This window comes from Diabrotica virgifera, chromosome 4, assembly GCF_917563875.1.
Source record: "Diabrotica virgifera virgifera chromosome 4, PGI_DIABVI_V3a".
NCBI classification, from domain to species: domain Eukaryota; kingdom Metazoa; phylum Arthropoda; class Insecta; order Coleoptera; family Chrysomelidae; genus Diabrotica; species Diabrotica virgifera.
Genome location: NC_065446.1, coordinates 29,918,214 through 29,938,431, shown reverse-complemented (window position 1 = coordinate 29,938,431; position 20,218 = coordinate 29,918,214). Strand labels below are relative to the sequence as shown.

At 31.1% G+C, this 20,218-nt stretch overlaps 1 protein-coding gene across 1 annotated transcript in view; it reads left to right on the top strand.

Moving 5' to 3' along the window:
- The first annotated feature begins 281 nt into the window (after positions 1–281).
- The window catches only part of LOC114349368 (transmembrane protein 184B), a 40,780-nt gene continuing 20,843 nt past the window's right edge, over positions 282–20,218 (top strand). Inside the window, exon 1 of the mRNA XM_028299717.2 lies at positions 282–1,432. Coding sequence (XP_028155518.1) covers positions 568–1,432 — 865 coding nt within the window. The 5' untranslated portion in view covers positions 282–567. The remainder of the gene's footprint in view (positions 1,433–20,218) is intronic.

Below are 20,218 nucleotides of genomic sequence, written 5' to 3'. Positions count from 1 at the left end.
TCACCTCACTCTGACACTCGCGGTACTTACCACAGCATACACGCGGCTCAAGTTAGCGTGTGCCAAAAAACCCAGTCACGGTGCACGCTAAATAGTGACGTCACTGATTTGATGACGTTTAACACGCGTGTACCTAACTTTTTTATTTGCGTACTCGTTAGCGTGTACCTAGACACAGCGAAATTTTCTACATGACGGCGCAGAACAAACCGGCGCGGCGGCGGTTTCTTCTACTTGTCAGTTGTCAGTAACTTTGATAATTTGACAAACTTAAAAGAACTAAAATGTGGAATCGATTATTTATTTTTACTATTGGCAGTCCTTATCTGACTAACTAGGAAGTGTCAAAATTTGCAAAGTAGCAAGGGAAATCATCTTATTTTTATCGACCTAAAAGTACTGTAGTTCAAATAAGTATTGATAATTTAATTCCTCAGATCAGGAAAATGGTTGTGTTAGTGATGTAGTTGTGAACTTAACAGCAGTGAAAAATCACCAGGATCCTCCATAGGTGTAGACAAAATATTTAAATATATATTTTTGTGTAGATAAAAACATCAACAGCATATGTCAACTATGGATTCCACAGTGAGCAGTTCTAGTCCTCCTTTAGATTTAAATTCAACACAAAATACCGAGATAGTAGAATCTGCTCTAGAACATGATCCAATATTCTTACAAACTAAATTATGTCAAACTGTAGCTGGGCTGTTTGTCTGGGCAGCTCTATTTTTGACCTGTAGTCAAATCTATCATCATCTCAGGTGGTATACAAATCCCTCTGAACAACGTTGGATCGTAAGGATACTATTTATTGTACCAATTTATGCTATATACTCATGGATAAGTCTCTTATTCTTCAACTCACATACCTACTATGTATATTTCTTCACAGTTCGTGATTGTTATGAAGCATTTGTAATCTATAACTTTTTATCCCTATGTTACGAGTACCTAGGAGGAGAATCAAATATTATGTCTGAAATCCGGGAAAAACCTATTAGATCTAGCTGTATGTTTGGTACTTGTTGTCTAAATGGAAAGACTTACACCATTGGATTTTTAAGGTTTTGCAAACAAGCAACCCTACAGTTTTGTCTGGTAAAACCTATAATGGCGTTTATAATTATATTCTTACAAGCTTTTGGGCACTATAGAGATGGAGATTGGAGCCCTGATGGTGGTTATTTATACATTACCATAATATATAATATATCTGTATCTCTTGCCTTATATGGATTATTCTTATTCTATTTTGCTACCAGAGACCTGCTTACACCTTTTGAACCAGTATTGAAGTTTTTCACAGTTAAGTCTGTTATATTTTTATCATTTTGGCAAGGAGTTGCTTTAGCCATCCTCGAAAAGGCTGATGTTATTTCTCCTATGGTAGATAGTAATGGAGTACGCACATATGGAACAGTTTCTGCAGGTTAGTAAAAAAGTATACACCATAAAGAATAGTTTTTTTAACTTCTTTATTCAGAAATCTATCAGTAATGACAATAATCGTTTTTGTTGACAAATAGTTATGACTTGCACAGGATGCTTCATTATTAAGCACTCTGTTTCATCACAGTATTAAAAACAAACAATAATGACACTCTCATTGGCGCCTTTGAAGTTTTTGAAGCCTGGTTTTGTAGTGACGGCCTCTTGTTATCTGTCATCTGAGGCAAAAAGTTATGACTGGAGTGGCTCAATGAAAAATCTTTCTGATAATAAGAATTACTGAAAGCCCTATTGTAGGGCTTAGGGTTAGGAATATTAGACGAATTAAATACACTCCTAGCCAAAAAAATCGGGACACCTTAAAAATGGGTCATTTTTGATGCCTCGAATCTCCTAAACCTGTTGTCCGATTTTAGTGATTTTTTCAATATGGTGTAGCCTTATTCTCTAAGAATATCGATGTAGTAATAGTGTTGCTAAACAGGTAAATGTCATTTTATACCGGGTGTAACAATTTAACACTGTGTTTTTTCCTGAAAGTTCGTCACACTCTGTGGAATATTCTAGAATTTAAAAAATAATGAAATAAAACTCAATTGTAGCCTTAGCCTTTCTTAACATTCTGCTTTTTGACTCATTTACTTATGTTGGATAATGAAAAAGCTAGGTACTTTGACAACTAGCCATGTTCTTCATCAATAATACAGGGAGTTTCTAAATAAGTGCGATAAACTTTAAGGGTTCATTCTGCATGAAAAAATAATGACAGTTTGCTTTATAAACATATGTCCGCAAATGCTTCGTTTCCGAGATACGGGATGTTGAATTTTTTGTTACAAACTGACAATTTATTTATTGCTCTAAAACCAGTTGAGATATGCAAATGAAATTTGGTAGGTTTTAAGAGATAGTTATTTCCCTTTTTTTGACATACGACTAAAAATTTTAAATTCACCATTGGCGTGCATACAGGTAATATGACCCATATGCACACCAATGGTGAATATAAAATACATAATTGTATGTCAAAAAATGCGCAATAACTGCCTCTTAAAACCCACCAAATTTCATTTGCATATCTCAACCGGTTTTAGAGCAATAAATAAATCGTCAGTGTGTAAGAAAAATTCAACATCCTGTATCTCGGAAACGAAGCATTTGCAGACATATGTTTATGAATCAGAGGGTCATTATTTTTTCATGCAGAATTACCCCTTAAAGTTTGTTGCACTTATTTAGAAACACCTGTATTGATGAAGAACATTGCTAGTTGTCAAAGTACATAACTTTTTTATTATGCAACATAAGTGAATGAGTCAAAAAGCAGAATGTTAAGAAAGGCTAAGGCTACAATTGAGTTTTAAATTCAAAATTTTTTAAATGCTAGAATATTCCACGGGGTGTTACGAACTTTCAGGAAAAAACACAGTATTATTGTCACACCTGGTATACAATGACATTTACCTGTTCAGCAACACTATTACTACATCCATATTCTTAGAGAATAAGGCTATAACATATTAAAAAAATCACTAAAATCGGACAACAGGTTTAGTAAACTCGAGACATTAAAAATTACCCATTTTTAAGGTGTCCCACTTTTTTTGACCAGGAGTGTAGGTCAAATAAGATAAAGGCAGTTTTTGTTTTTATTTGATCCAGAGTTGGACCACCATCTCCATATAGCTATTTCAGCATCTATGCATCCTCAGTGAAGCTATGCAGTCACAACTCTGAAACAAATATCAACAATTCTGCCTATTTAAGGGTAAACATCGCAATGCAATGTTTCATTTCAAATAAATTATCAAATCTTTGAATGATCTCAGTAGTTCCAACAGCTACAAGAGGCAAATTAATGTACAAGGTACAGCAGAAACTGTGCTACTATACACCTTAGTTGCTAGTCAAACCTTCAAGATTGAAAGTATGCAGAAGTGCAGTGAGTTCTGTGACTTTTCGCTGCAATCTGCCTGTGCAGAAAAAAATGTGTAACTTCATCAAGGTCGCAGAGTGTCTGAGAGTGATTACTATTTGTTATAATACTGGGGTTTTATAATGTAGCTGTTGCTAACTTCAGTTTTATATACTTAATAAATTTTTTAATGAATCAGGTTTATAATTTTTCAAAATTATATGGATTAAAATTTTTGAGTTGAAATATAAACTTTTGAGTAGTTAGATGTGTTTGATATCTTTGTTAGCTGTGTTCATATGTAGTCATTAAACATTAATTATAATTTCTTTTTTATTGTCTTTGAACTGAAAATCATTCCCAGATATTTTCTTTCTATAATGATTTCAAATAGTTCAAATTTTTGTTGATTTATTTTTAGTCCAATACAACATTAAGGGCCGGTTGTTCGAACGCTAATCAAAACTGATCATTATCAAATATTTAATTACAATTATATTTGATTAAGCGTACTTCTGACAGATGTCGCATTTTGAGGTTATGTTGACTGATTTATTTTATTATTTTGGTTTTAATTTAAAATAAAACATAATTAAACTCTTTCTGATGTTAATTTCTTGTTTTTACTTACAAATCAATAATAATAATAAGCAATTTTTAATAATTTAAGAGCTGCGGCTATATTTTAATTACTGTTTTACCTACAATCAATAACTGATTAGTGTTTTACATGTATTTTTCATGTCGCGATTTGATTCCCATCAAGAAAATTGATTACAATAAATGATTGATTATAATCAACTTCTTGATTAGCGTTCGAACAACCGGCCCTTAGATTATCTAATTTTGATTTAACAGCCACTTACATACATACATATCTTTAATGTATTGCTTTATAACGTGTATATCAATAAGTTACTGCCCCTATGACAGTGTAATAAAACATGTCTTTATCATTTGATGTAAAAGTTGCCCTACGCCCAGGCTTGTTCAACATCTTATATTTCACAATCATTAGAGTCTTTTAACAACTACATAATCCATTTCTTGTCTTCTACATTTCCTTAAATAATTGGCTAAGGTATATGGTATTTACTGCCTCTCATTAAGTACATGTCCAAAGTATCTAACTTTTCTTGTTTTGAGTTTTGACAATCTTTAGAAGCTCTCAAAGTTTATTAAGCAGTTTGAGGACTTCTTCATTGCTGATGTGTGTAGTACAGGTCATATTTTACATTCTTCTCTAAAACGACATATCATACAGCTGCACTGTATTCATTGTATTAACTTTTAGTGTCCATGTTTTGAAACCATAAAAGAAACTCTAGATCACACATTGCGCATTTGATTGTTCTTTTTCATTTGAGTAGTTAGGTTTCTGTAGGAAAGTGGTGTTTCTATTTTTACTGAATGCTCTGTGTGCCATGATTGTAGCCCTTACTTCTTTTTTATATATGATTTCATTATTTAGTCAATTTCTCAATTATTTAAAGTCTGACACTAATTTGATAGTATGTCTGTCCATCGTTATCAATCCCCATATAACATTAATTTTATTTATGGTAGTCCATTTTATCTTTTTGATGTTTATATACAGTGATGAGCGTGCTAATAACCGGCAGAATAACGCAAAAGATGGAAAACACATTAAGTTGTGAGATAAAAAGAAATGAAACTAGTGGAGGTGGGAGATTTAGCGATAAAAACGTATAAATTTACATTATACTTATTGTTTCCCATCTTTAGATGTATAAGACGAGTTTGGCAACTGCCACTGTGACAGTGACAGTTTTAGTTGACATAGGTACTCCTCTGATACATCTAAAGGTGGGAAACAATAAATATAATGTAAGTTTAGAGGTTTTTATCTCTAAATCTCCCACCTCCACTAGTTTCATTTCTTTTTATCTCATAACTTAATATGTTTTCCATCTTTTGTGTTATTTTGCCGGTTATTAGCACGCTCATCACTGTATATGCCCTACTTTATACTGGCTCTGTGTACTCTATCCAGAAGCAACTGTAAATTTCTGGATGCCTTCTGCCTTAGTGGCATCAGCATATCATTAATTTTGAAATTTTTTCTGGATTTTCCAATTTATTTATTTTTCATAAAATATTAGCATAATACTACTAAGGTGAGTAAATATGGAAATCCAAATGGGATTTACCAAAATTAATAACAAATAAATTCATTGATGATATTTCTTGAATTTAACATTTTTACGTTATTTAGTGATAAAATGATAAATCATTTATTATCATTAGAATGAATCACAAACAGATAATGGGGGGACATTTTTGTTAAATACTCTGGTATTTGAAATCATACCACATCATTTCAAAGGTTTAACTAACATCCTAGAATATTGAGTTCTTTGTTTTAGTCTACCTTAATTAAGTTATTTATATAAGTTATCTTCGACATTGTAAAATTAACTACAACTAAATTAGTGTTGTTAATATTTTGTAATTTTGTGTTAAGTGTATATATCTATGTTTGGATATCTCATCCTATTGAGATAAAACTGATCCGGGGTATTGTGATAAGATTGATTAATAAGATGAAATATCTGTGTTTGCATTATCTATAATAGTTGGTGTATAACTGCACTATTACTGGAATTTATTTTGATCTAGTTTCTTAGTGTTATAAAAAAATTTTATAAAATGAATTATACAATTGCGAATGAGACAATTGCTTATTGACTGTAGAATAAAACTTTTTACAAAAATGATATATTGATGCATCCAAAGCAGATATAGGTATCTAAGGTAGATCTCCACAAGTGAAGATTGGCTTTTTTATTGTATTTATTGTTTGAAAATATCTGGTTATCATAACAGTAATTGTTATTTTTCAAAATATTTGTAAATATATCAGTGAAAAAGTTATGGCAGCCAATAAAGCAAACCGTTTCTTCATTAACTTGTAACTGTACTTGGACAGGTGGACCACGAGAATCAGAATTCGATCTTGACTTCCTGACAGTGCCTATGGGAATCTGATAGTATTAGGATAATTCCAGCACTACTTGACTGGTGAAAGGCCAGACCCAGACTTGACTTCATTCCCTCCCAGTGTAAATGGGACTGCTTCAGAATAGCGAACTCAGAGAAAGGCAGTCGAGGCATCTTGCTGTACAAACAAAAACATATTATGTTTGAAATTTTGAGAGCCAATTTAAAATTGTTTTACAGAGAAAAACAAATTAAAAGAAGGATTGAAACAAATTAAAAAGAATGACACGATTGCTCTTAGTCAGTGCAATTTGGACTGTGTAAATAATCATTTAAATTTAGAGTATGTCCTCTCGTTTGGAATTCTAAGTTTTGTCTTTCGAAGGTTTGTAAGACACAAATTAAATCTTGTACAGAGTGGAAGAAAAAAATCATGCAAAGTTAGCTATGAAAACTACTACTTACAACTGGTGTACAGATGGTAGCACTTTATGCTCTTATGAATCGAATACAACAAGTTTCATTGAAAATTGATGTTATATACAGGGTGGTCCTTAAGTAATTGTACAAAAAGAAACAGTAGATTCTACACTCTAAAATATTACGATTTAACCCAACTTACTTTAATAAAATGTTGATATTAAGAAAGATACAGGGTGGTAAAGTTAAACTTTTTTTTACTTATTATTGAATATTTCCTGACAGGTATGAGATAACAACATGAAATTTGGTATGTGGGGGTTTTTTGGGTCGAGAAAACTAAATTCCCTACCAAAAATTATATATTGCCCAGAGGGCGCCACATACGCCTTTCAGCACACATTTATTACGTTCTTTTTTTTTATCTCTCACTCTGTATAATTTTGACATTAAAATTTTTATTCTCCTATTAGTTTTACTTAAAAAAGGTATACTTCTTTTATCTCCCTAAACTCAACCGTTTTCGAGATAAACGCATTTTAAATCTGCGATACACCATCATTTTTAGCATAATATCATTGTAGTTACACCCGAAAAATAACTTAAAACCATAAAATTATCCAAACATGTACTGCAAATTTCTTCAAATGGAATTTGCGATGCAATGACATAAATTTGAGAACTGGCACAATTATTATGGTTTTAAGTTATTTTTCGGGTGTAACTCTACAATGATATTATGCTAAAAATGATGGTGTATCGCAGATTTAAAATGCGTTTATCTCGAAAACGGTTGAGTTTAGGGAGATAAAAGAAGTATACCTTTCTTAAGTAAAACAGAATAGGAGAATAAAAATTTTAATGTCAAAATTATACAGAGTGAGGGATAAAAAAAATTGAACGTAATAAATGTGTGCTGAGAGGCGTATGTGGCGCCCTCTGGGCAATATATAATTTTTGGTAGGGAATTTATTCTATAATAAATAAAAAAAAAACTTTAACCTTACCACCCTGTATTTTTCTTAATATCAACATTTTATTAAAGTAAGTTGGGTTAAATCGTAATATTTTAGAGTGTAGAATCTACTGTTTCTTTTTGTACAATTACTTAAGGACCACCCTGTATGTATATTTATGTATCTCTTTGCATAAAGAAACCATTAAGTACATATTTTTAACGAATACTGCTCACAAAAGACAGTCAGTCTCGTTGCATTCTCATTCCACCTATTTTCTCCATGGACCTTCTATTTTGTTACTATCCTTTCTTGCAATTCTTGTATTAAGGTCTCCCATTAAGATAATTTCTTTCTGACCGTTTATATACATGCCCCCAATATAATATACCCCTGGCCAAGGGTAGGGGCATATACTACCTGATATATGTAGTATGTTTACTTTACATTATAAATAAAACATTATAAGGAAAGAGGAACATAGAAAGAAGAATACAACCAAAACATGTGAAGCCAAAACTTAAAACAATAACAAATTATAACAGTGAAATTGATAATATAACATAAACAGAATACAGGAGGACCTGTAAACACTGAAAACAACAGAAAACAATAATTTTTAATTGCAAATGAAATTTTTTTTAATTAAATTTTATTTCAATTCAAAATTTCCTCGTATTTGATTCAATACATAAAAAAATTTGATAATAGATAGGTACAATCAATAAATTTCAGATAATCAGTATGAAGAATTTATATTTTCTTCCAATATTATCATAACATGTTTTTAATTTTTTGTTTAATAAAGCACTAGTCACAATTAAGATAAAAACATTGCAAAAACATTACTATGAAAATATTTTTAAGTTTGATAGTACCTACTGGTCAGGATTAACACAAGAGAAATATATTTAAATTTCCTTGTATAGAACTTTAAAACGAGTCATTTGGTCACAATGAAATAATAAAATATTGATATTTAAATTTTCTATGAGATACGGCTGACTAAAAGTGATTCAATTTATTACCCTTGATGCAAAATAGCAATAAATACAAAAAAGAGAGGGAAACAAGCATTTTCTTATTAAGTATGTTGCAACCTTCAGTTAAGATAAGACCTGTATAGTTCTTTCAGAAAACTTTTATAATTTTGCAAAACACTTGACCAAATTTCAATAAAATCAATTCAAAGGATTTCGCATAATAATTTTGTAATATACAATTTAAAAAAATTGAAATTCTTTAAAATGTTGCACAACAAAAACTAAGCCATATAAAAGTTTGCCCATTTGTTTACATATAAAAGAGCACTCCACCTATCTAACGCACTTTATAAAATAGAAATCGGACAATTTGGGCGGCCTCGGAAATTTTTTAAGATTGTACCGGGTGTCCCAATAAGAATGGCTCTCGGCTATATCTCAGGAACCGTTTATAGTAGAGCTTTGAAATAAAAAATTTTATAACAAAAGTTGCCTCAGGAAAAGCCTGGAAATTATTTTCATAATTGTGGGTCCACCGCTAGAGGGCGTAATTGAATATCAAAAATTAAAAAATCTAAATTTTACAAAATTTTCCTAATGAAGGGGCACTGGAAATCCGATCGTCATATTCTTCATAAAATTCTACGCATATTTGATTTGACAAGTTTAGGTCTACCTTTGGAAATAAGAGGTGGGGGTGAGTGGGAATCTTGTTATGAAAAACTGGCTGTGAGTCCGGTTCTGCTTAATCAAATTTTGCAAACTTGGTCTTGTTGAAGATAGATCTTTTTCATCAATGTAAAAGTTATGATTTCGAACCAACTTACTGAGTAATATGCCAGCTAGAAGGCGTTATTTAATTTTTTTCAGAAATCTAGTGTTCCTTGGAAAATATTAAATACAAACATGCATTTTTAATACCATATTACAAAATTAGACAAAATTAGCAACAGAATAGCGAAAACCGCATGTTAATACCTTTTTTCTATCTCGAGATATCTTACAAAACCTGTAAATTTAAAAACATAACTGTTACTGTCACCGGTAAACGAAATAATTCATTAAAAGTAGTGTGCTATGGAAACAACAAAGAAACATTTTCCAGCTCTCAACGTATATTAGGTCTTTTCAACGCTTCTCATTTGTTTCGAGGCTCGTTCATATCTCGTATATTAATATTATACACGGATTATACGGCATATGACAGAGGCTCGAAACAAATGAGAAGCGTTGAAAAGCCCTATTACAAAGAAATAAAAACAACTATTTAGTGATAACATAAACGTTCAAATTTTTGCCCATCATTTTCGTTGCAAACATTTACTCTTTCAAGAGTAGATTGAACAGCAGTCTCAATTTCTGCTCTCGATATGCTTTGAATGGCGTTTAGTATTCTCTGGATAATGTATTCTAGAGTAGTGTATGATGGGCAACAATTTGAATATTTAGGTCGTCACTAAGTAGTTCTTTTTGTTCTGTGTTATATTTAATTTTAATAGTATTGTTTCTCTTTATATTGTTGTTTTAATTAATTATATTTTTATACGTTGACATCTGGAAAATGTTATTTTGTTTTTTTCCAACGCACACTACTTTTCATTAACTTAGTTTACCGGTGATAGTAACAGTTATATATAAAATTTACACGTTTCTAGAGATATCTTGAGATAGAAAAAAGGTATCGACATGCGGTTTTCGCTATTCTATTGCTAATTTAATCTAATTTTATAAAGTATGATTAAAAATGCATACTTGTATTTAATATTTTCCAAAGAAAACTAGATTTCTGAAAAAAATTAAATAACGCCTCCCAGCTGGCTTATTACTTATTAGGATGGTTCAAAATTATCACGCTTACATTGAAGAAAAAGATCTGTCTTCAACAAGACCCAGTTTTCAAAATTTGATTTAGCAGAACCGGACTTACAGCCATTTTTTCATAACAAGGTTCCCACTCACCCCCACCTCTTATTTGCAAAGGTAGAGTTAAACTTGTTAAATCAAATATGCGCAGAATTTGATGAAGAATACAATAATCGGATTTCCAGTGCCCCTTTATTAGGAAAATTTTGTAAAATTTAGATTTTTTTATTTTTGATATTCAATTACGCCCTCTAGCGGTGGACCCACAATTATGAAGATAATTTCCAGGCTTTTCCTGAGGCAACTTTTGTTATAAAATTTTTTATTTCAAAGCTCTACTATAAACGGTTCCTGAGATATGGCCGAGAGCCATTCTTATTGGGACACCCGGTACACAATTTTTTGGCTTATAAACAAATAGAATATCTCGCTAATTATTAGTTTAAATTAAATTCAGAAAACGACGTTGGAAAAGACTCGGTAAAACGTTTCTTTTGAAAGAAAAATAGTTAAATTACGAGCAGTGGTTCCTGAGAAACAACTAGTCAAAGTTGACCGGCATTTGCCACGAAATTATAAACTATAGGATGGTAATTTTTAAACCGCTAGCAGATATGAAAAAATTTTCATATCTGTAAGATATTTACAAATATATTATAATAATAAAAACGATCGATATTATGCGTGAAAGATAAACTATATATGAGAAAATTGAATTTCAAAGTTCAAAATTGGTATACGTAAAATATCTATTTTCTAAGCTTCCAATGGAGCAATTTTCTTCTTTCTATTTTACTCCAATTTAACTTGAGTAGTGACAACTAAATAACGCATTACCAAAACTAAAAAGTTGCTTTTAAATTTTGTTATAGAATAATTTATTTGTAACAAAATAAAACTACATATTTTTTCCTATGTACTTTTTTTAGAAAAACTTAGCAAGCGTGTACCTTTTAACGCTCTAAATAAAAATATTCTTATCTAGTCCAGAAAGCCACTGCGCATCCGCTAGGAAAAATATTCTAATTCAGATTTTTTGCACAATCTTACTCAAAAAGAACTCCTTTTAACAAATTTGCATGTTGCCAGGACCAAAAGGTGGTCAAAAATTTTTTAAACGTTTTTTTTTTGTTTTTTTCCTAAAATTATTTTTTTTGCATGGAAATAAGTTTTTTTAGGGTTTTTGGATCATTCCAAACAGAAAAGGTCTTTAGTGACTTTTCTCTAAAAATGATAGTTTTTGACATATAAGCGATTAAAAATTGAAAAATTGCGAAATCGGCCATTTTTAACCCTCAAAAACTATGTGAAAAACTGAAAATTTGAATGTTGCCAAGGTAGGTAGATATTCTTTAAACATCTATTGATGAAATCCCGAAGAGTTTTTTGCAATACAATATTCAAAACTCCTATTTTTTTTTAATTGCTAATCAAGCGTGCTTGACACTATTTTCCACCGACAGTATGGTGCAAATGAAAGGAATAAATTCGTTATTTCGTAATTTCGAAACAGGTCGATTTTTATTTTTAAGGTATGATATTGTGGCATATATGGTATACTAGTGACGTCATCCGTCTGGGCGTGATGACGTAATCGATGATTTTTTTAAATGAGAATAGGGATCGTGTGGTAGCTCATTTGAAAGGTTCTTCAATTCTCTATTCAGTAATGTAAACATTTACATAATTATTTATACAGGGTGTCCTTCTACTTCTTTTTTTGTCAAATAATTTAATTTAATAAAATTTTTTTGGACACCCTGTATAAATAATTATGTAAATGTTTTTATTACTGAATAGAGAATTGAAGAACCTTTCAAATGAGCTAGCACACGACCCCTATTCTCATTTAAAAAAATCATCGATTACGTCATCACGTCCAGATGGATGACGTCACTAGTAAATCAAATATGCCACAATATCATAACTTAAAAATAAAAATCGACCTGTTTCGGGATTCTTCCTTAAAGTCGTCGGTTTACGAAATAACGAATTTATTCCTTTTATTTGCACCATACTGTCCGTGGAAAATAGTGTCGCGCACGCTTGATTAGCAATTAAAAAACAAAGAAGTTTTGAATACTGTATTGCAAAAAACTCTTAGGGATTTCATCAATCGATGTTTAAAGAATATCTACCTACCTTGGCAACATTCAAATTTTCAGTTTTTCACATAGTTTTTGAGGACTAAAAATGGCCGATTTCGCAATTTTTCAATTTTTATTCGCTTATATGTCAAAAACTATCATTTTTAGAGAAAAGTCACTAAAGACCTTTTCTGTTTGGAATGATCCAATAAACCTAAAAAACTTTTTTCCATGAAAAAAAAATAATTTTAGGAAAAAAACAAAAAAAAACGTTCAAAAAATTTTTTAACCACCTTTTGGTCCTGGCATCATGCAAATTTGTTAAAACGAGTCCTTTTTGAGTAAGATTGTGCAAGAAATCCGAATTAGAATATTTTCCCTAGCGGATGCGCAGTGGCTTTCTGGACTAATTTGAAAGCTGTATAATTATTTAAAAAAATCTTTGTTTAAACAAATTAATTTTTTTATAATACATTAATAAAAATGAACTTGATTAACTATTTAGATAAAAAATAAGCCACAATTAAATTGAAAAAATAATGTTATTAACGTTTCGAAGATTAAATCGGGTTTCGTTGTCAAAATACAAAATATTGTCTACTAAATCGTCAGTATACTGCGAAAACCAGATAAATGACAAATTTTAAAATATTGAGATAAGTATACAAAATTCTCAGCTTTTTACGCTCTCCATACAGGTAAAACCCAATAAATGATACGACTTACCATTCAGCAGATAATTTGTGTAATAAACAAATAAGTTACACCTAACCAACTTTTTATTTTCAAATAAAACAGTATATCGCTACTTACTTCCATAAAATTAAAGTTCTGTTGCATGTAAAACCAAATAAGCGCACGTATATTATTTTGCCAGACAACAATATATATTTCTACTGCTGTATACCTTATTCAGTAAAAATGTGATGAGTGTCTTTTAATACATTTTACGCGTATATTTTATTAAAATTTTTCTTCTTTGTATATCAACGTCGTTAATACGAAATGTTGTAAGAAAAATTGATATTCTATGTTGTTATGCAGACACGGACAAAAAAAGCAAGCATATACTGCCAAATAAAACAAGCAATGAAAATAGAAAAATTGTGAAGGCTCACACTGAGCCTTTTCCAACCATGAGCCCACATTATAATCGCCAAATTTCGAAGCGTAGATATTTGGACAAAAATTTGAGTATAAGAAAAATGTATAAACTTATATAAATGACTGTCGGCAGAAGAAACCGGAAGGTGTTAGCGAATTACAGACCGAAGTATATTTTCTAACGACTATAATTTATCTAACAATAAAACACGAAAACGTTTGTTTTCTATACTTCCACAAAATTTATTATATCTAAGTGACTACAGCTGTTTCGGCGGAGTGCCTTTCTCAAGTAATATAGTTTACAATTTGTTTGCCTTTTTAATCTTCAACTGAAGAGGTTGAGGAGTGGGGAGCTGTTTGTCTCGAGTTGGTCATTCAGAATTATATCTGTATTTTTCAGTTTATTAATTTCCATAGATTCTAAAAAAGATAGCTTAAGGCCTTTATTTTGAATATGTAGAATTTGAAACTCTTCATTGAAAGAATGATTATGATCTAGAAGGTGAAGTGCGTATGTAGAAGTGTCTGTTTTTCTATTGTTGAATGCCCTTTTGTGTTCTGCTATCCGTTTGTCAAAAGTTCTGCCAGTTTGACCGATGTACGTTTTCGGACAGTCACCACAAGTTAGTTTGTACACACCACTCTGTAGTTGCTTTCTCTTTCGGCTTTTATTGTTCTTAATATATTTGCTTAAGTTGTTGTTAGTTCTGAAAGCTGGTGTTATTCCTTTCTTTTTTATGTATCTGGCTATTGTTGTTGTTATCTTGCCAGTATATGTGAGAGAGCAGAAGGTACTGGGTTCTTTCTGTGGTGGTGGATACACTAATTTCAGGGCTTTCTTATGGAGTTTTTGGTTTAAAATTTTGTTAACTGTTTGTTCGTTATAGCCGTTGTTTACTGCTATTTGTTTAATGATGTTTAGTTCTATTTCGAAGTTATTTTTTGTCATGGGAATTTCTGTCAGTCTATGTATCATGCTATGGTAGGCTGCTAATTTGTGTTGTGTAGGATGGGATGATGAATTGTGTATAGTTGTGTCAGTATGGGTAGGTTTATGATATATGGAGAACTCATGTTTGTTGTGTAGTCTGGAAATCGTTACATCTAGAAAGTTTATAGAGTTATTCTGTTCTGTTTCTACTGTAAACTCAATATTATTATGAAGTGAATTAATATATGATAGAAATTGGTCAAGTTGTCTGTTAGTTCCTGTAAAGCATACTAGTATATCATCCACGTATCTCCACCAATATAAGAACTGTTTAAATACGGGATGTTTAGAAATTGTTGTTTCAAGTTGGTTCATAAATATATCTGATAGCAATGGGCTTAGAGGATTACCCATAATAAGTCCTGCACTGTTGTTTGTGTATATTTGATTATTGAATTCAAAATAGTCTTGATTTATGCAAATTTCAAGAAGGTGTAAAATTTCAGATGCAATGATCGGATTTGTACTATTATGGTCTAAAAGATTCTTAACTAAAACAAAAGTTTCTGTAGGAGGAACACTAGGAAAAAGATTTTTTACGTCAAATGAAATTAGTCTGGAGTTTTTGGGCAATTGAAAATGTTGTATTTTATTAACTAGTTCTAGTGTATTTTTTACGGTGAATTTAGGTGAAAATTTAGTGTATTCTGTAATAATATCTGACAGTTTTTTTGAAATTTTATATGACGGAGCTGTATAAAAAGAAACTACAGGTCTTATTGGGTGGTCAGGTTTGTGTAGTTTAATAAAAGAGTATAATTTAGGAGGTTGTGGGTTCATAATATTAAGGTATTTCTGTTCTGTTGGATTTAGTATTGATTTTGAATTTTCAATGGCTAGTTTAATTTGTTTTCGGTATTTTTCTGTGGGGTCTTTGTTTAGTTTTATACTGTTTTGGTTAGTTAAAAATTCTATTGTTTTGTTATTATAGTCTCGTTTGTCGATAGCAATAGTAGTGTTACCTTTGTCTGCTTTTGTAAATATTATGTCATGTTTTATTGATTTATTTTTAATTGAAACGGCTATTTGGTTTTCTTTGAAACAGGAATTATTAGTTTCACTACATACATCAGTAATAGATTTTGCAATGATGCTTTTTTCTATGTTTTTGGCAGTTTTGTTTAACGCTACTTCACATTCTACACCTAAATACTCTAAATTTTTTTGATTATTTTGTTGAGGCAAGTTGTGTTTGAATCCTTTCTCTAAAAGTTCTATTTCACTATTATTGAATTTAGTATCTGTTAAGTTTATAAATCTATTGAAGTACCACCCAATAAGACCTGTAGTTTCTTTTTATACAGCTCCGTCATATAAAATTTCAAAAAAACTGTCAGATATTATTACAGAATACACTAAATTTTCACCTAAATTCACCGTAAAAAATACACTAGAACTAGTTAATAAAATACAACATTTTCAATTGCCCAAAAACTCCAGACTAATTTCATTTGACGTAAAAAATCTTTTTCCTAGTGTTCCTCCTACAGAAACTTTTGTTTTAGTTAAGAATCTTTTAGACCATAATAGTACAAATCCGATCATTGCATCTGAAATTTTACACCTTCTTGAAATTTGCATAAATCAAGACTATTTTGAATTCAATAATCAAATATACACAAACAACAGTGCAGGACTTATTATGGGTAATCCTCTAAGCCCATTGCTATCAGATATATTTATGAACCAACTTGAAACAACAATTTCTAAACATCCCGTATTTAAACAGTTCTTATATTGGTGGAGATACGTGGATGATATACTAGTATGCTTTACAGGAACTAACAGACAACTTGACCAATTTCTATCATATATTAATTCACTTCATAATAATATTGAGTTTACAGTAGAAACAGAACAGAATAACTCTATAAACTTTCTAGATGTAACGATTTCCAGACTACACAACAAACATGAGTTCTCCATATATCATAAACCTACCCATACTGACACAACTATACACAATTCATCATCCCATCCTACACAACACAAATTAGCAGCCTACCATAGCATGATACATAGACTGACAGAAATTCCCATGACAAAAAATAACTTCGAAATAGAACTAAACATCATTAAACAAATAGCAGTAAACAACGGCTATAACGAACAAACAGTTAACAAAATTTTAAACCAAAAACTCCATAAGAAAGCCCTGAAATTAGTGTATCCACCACCACAGAAAGAACCCAGTACCTTCTGCTCTCTCACATATACTGGCAAGATAACAACAACAATAGCCAGATACATAAAAAAGAAAGGAATAACACCAGCTTTCAGAACTAACAACAACTTAAGCAAATATATTAAGAACAATAAAAGCCGAAAGAGAAAGCAACTACAGAGTGGTGTGTACAAACTAACTTGTGGTGACTGTCCGAAAACGTACATCGGTCAAACTGGCAGAACTTTTGACAAACGGATAGCAGAACACAAAAGGGCATTCAACAATAGAAAAACAGACACTTCTACATACGCACTTCACCTTCTAGATCATAATCATTCTTTCAATGAAGAGTTTCAAATTCTACATATTCAAAATAAAGGCCTTAAGCTATCTTTTTTAGAATCTATGGAAATTAATAAACTGAAAAATACAGATATAATTCTGAATGACCAACTCGAGACAAACAGCTCCCCACTCCTCAACCTCTTCAGTTGAAGATTAAAAAGACAAACAAATTGTAAACTATATTACTTGAGAAAGGCACTCCGCCGAAACAGCTGTAGTCACTTAGATATAATAAATTTTGTGGAAGTATAGAAAACAAACGTTTTCGTGTTTTATTGTTAGATAAAATGAACTTCCATCAAGTAACGGTCGAATCCATCGACTATAATTTAAGCTTTTTTGTCCTTAAAAAAAAGATAAATGTTTAGTTTGTAAGAAATATGATAGGGCTAATTCAACTGAAAAATCGGATTTAGAAAACAGTTACTACTCCATTAAAATGTTGCATTTTTTAAGCCGTACCTTGCATTTGTTAGAGGAGTCAATTTTATTTCTTTAATGTGTAGGGGGATCAGTAGAAGCTTAAGTTCAAGTTTTTGGGGTCGCCACCCTTGTCCCCCGGCCGCCACATTGGAAATGGTGTGCAAAGGGATTTCGCGCTATATCTCGTAAACTATCAACCCTACGGAAAATCTAATTAAACATAAAATGTAGCAAATTAAATTTTCTACAATTTTATTTTTATTACTTTTTATCGTCAAGTGACCAACAAAAAAGATATAAACAAAAATATGTAAAAATTTTTTAACAAGATTCCTTTTGGAGTTTATAACTTTTTTTCAGTTCATTTTAAAATAAAATAACATTATAGCAATTTTGTAGAGGGTTTTTCAGCGAACAATTTCCACTATAAATTTGTTTAATTTTATTTATTTATATAGGTGTTACAGCGCTCCAAACTTGACCAGATCCTCGAATACTCATAGGGATATAATAAAAACAAAAGTTAGGCTTACTTTTCTATCTATATATATTTTTTATTCATACAATTTATTATGATTTTAACATTCCTATGCTATTATTAATCTGTTTTTGACCTTTCTCCCCACTACAAAACTTATAACCTTAAGCATATATAGAAAAGGCCCAAGAAGTCGTTTGAGGACAAATTCGCCGGTTCAGAAGAAGAATGACGTAACCGCATATTGCAAAATTCTTAAGAAGAGCAAAAAATGAATTTTTGTTATCAAAATAATAAAGTATGATCAAAATTAGCCATTCACCACACCGTGGTCAGGATCTCGAGATATAAGCGTTTTTTGGGGTGTGCCGCTTGTTTATGAAGTAACATAACTTTTTTCCTATTGTATATTTTGACTTAAAATTTTCCAAAAAACTTCTTCATGAATTATTCATCAAAATTGATTTTCGGCATTTTTGTATAAAATTTGATTTTTGAACATGTTCCACCAAATCTAGATAAAAATAAACTTCATGTTCGGATTCAGCGACCTCGAAAACATAAAAATAGACCAAAATTGGTCATTCACCTTAAATTTGATTTTCGTGGTCGGCATAAAGATTGCTGCTGCTCGACTAAGATATATGTAGATTGAAAAGTATTTTTTTTTATTGTATTCCTATGAGAATTCGAGAAACTGGTCAAGATTGGAGCGCTGTAAAACCTATATAATAAATAAAATTAAGCAACTTTATAGCGAAACTTGTTCATTGAAAAATCCTCTACAAAATCGCTATGATGTTATTTTATTGTGAAATGAACGGAAAAAAAGTTATAACCTCCAAAAGGAAATTTCTTACAAAATTTTCTCTTATTTTTGTTTATAACTTTTTTGTTGGTCACTTGACGATAAATAGTAATATATATAAAATTTTAGAAAATTTAATTTCCTACATTTTATGTGTAATTAAATTTTCTGTAGGATTGCTGGTTTAGAAGATACAGCGCGAAAACCCTTTGCACCCCTTTTTCCAATATGGCGGCCGGGGGACAAGGGTGGCGACCCCAAAAACTTGAACTTAAGCTTCTACTGAACCCCCCTACACATTAAAAAACTAAAATTGACTCCTCTAAGAAATGCAACCTAAATGTAACATTTTAATGGACTATACAGAGAACAGAGAACAACAGAAAAAATGTATGAATCTCGAAAGAATCTCGAAAAACGAAATGATAAGAAAAGCTCTAATTAACAACCGAATTTTGTTTCAATCACTATTGATCTACAGGCTGTACTGCAGATTCTAGATTGACTGGACAAATATATTATTCCCGAAAATTATGGGTTTACAGTTTGTGTGCATATGAAGCCTCATTACCAAACATACATTAGTCTTGTCTAGTCAGAAATTAACGGTAGACGAGGAAGTTCTAAAATAGAAAGAATTATACTCCACTACTTATCAAAATGTGTCCCAGAATATGTAAGTGAAATAAGCGTATTTTCGTACACCTGCTGAGGACAGTATCGTAATTAACATTTTGCAGCCTAACTCTTATGGGTTGTTATTGGTTAAAATGTATCCTTTAAAAAATGTTGTTAAACATAAATTTTTAGAGTCGGGACTTTCCTGTATGGAAGTTGACTCTATACATAGTAGCATTTAAACCATTTAATAGAAATCTGGTCTATCTATGGCATGCCAGATTACTTTTCTGGTTTTTTAACATACAAGGGAAACTAAAAATATCAAGGTCAATGATAAAAAAGGATGTATAGAATCATACATTAAAAACCGAACAAAAGACCAAAACGGCGCAAAATAATGTGGTTAAAGATAAAAAGATGAGATTCGTGAAAGGAGAGACAAACAGAATCTATTTTAATTATGACATGTCAAGAAACTTCATTTCCTTATTGATACTGCCCGGCAGTCAACAAGAAAAAATAAGCTGAGTTATCAACTAACATAAGCATGCTTATGTTAGTTGATAACAACTTAAGTAACTTTATGATAGAACTTCGCCAACTAGCATAGCAACAGATATTTGATATTATACGGAGTAGAG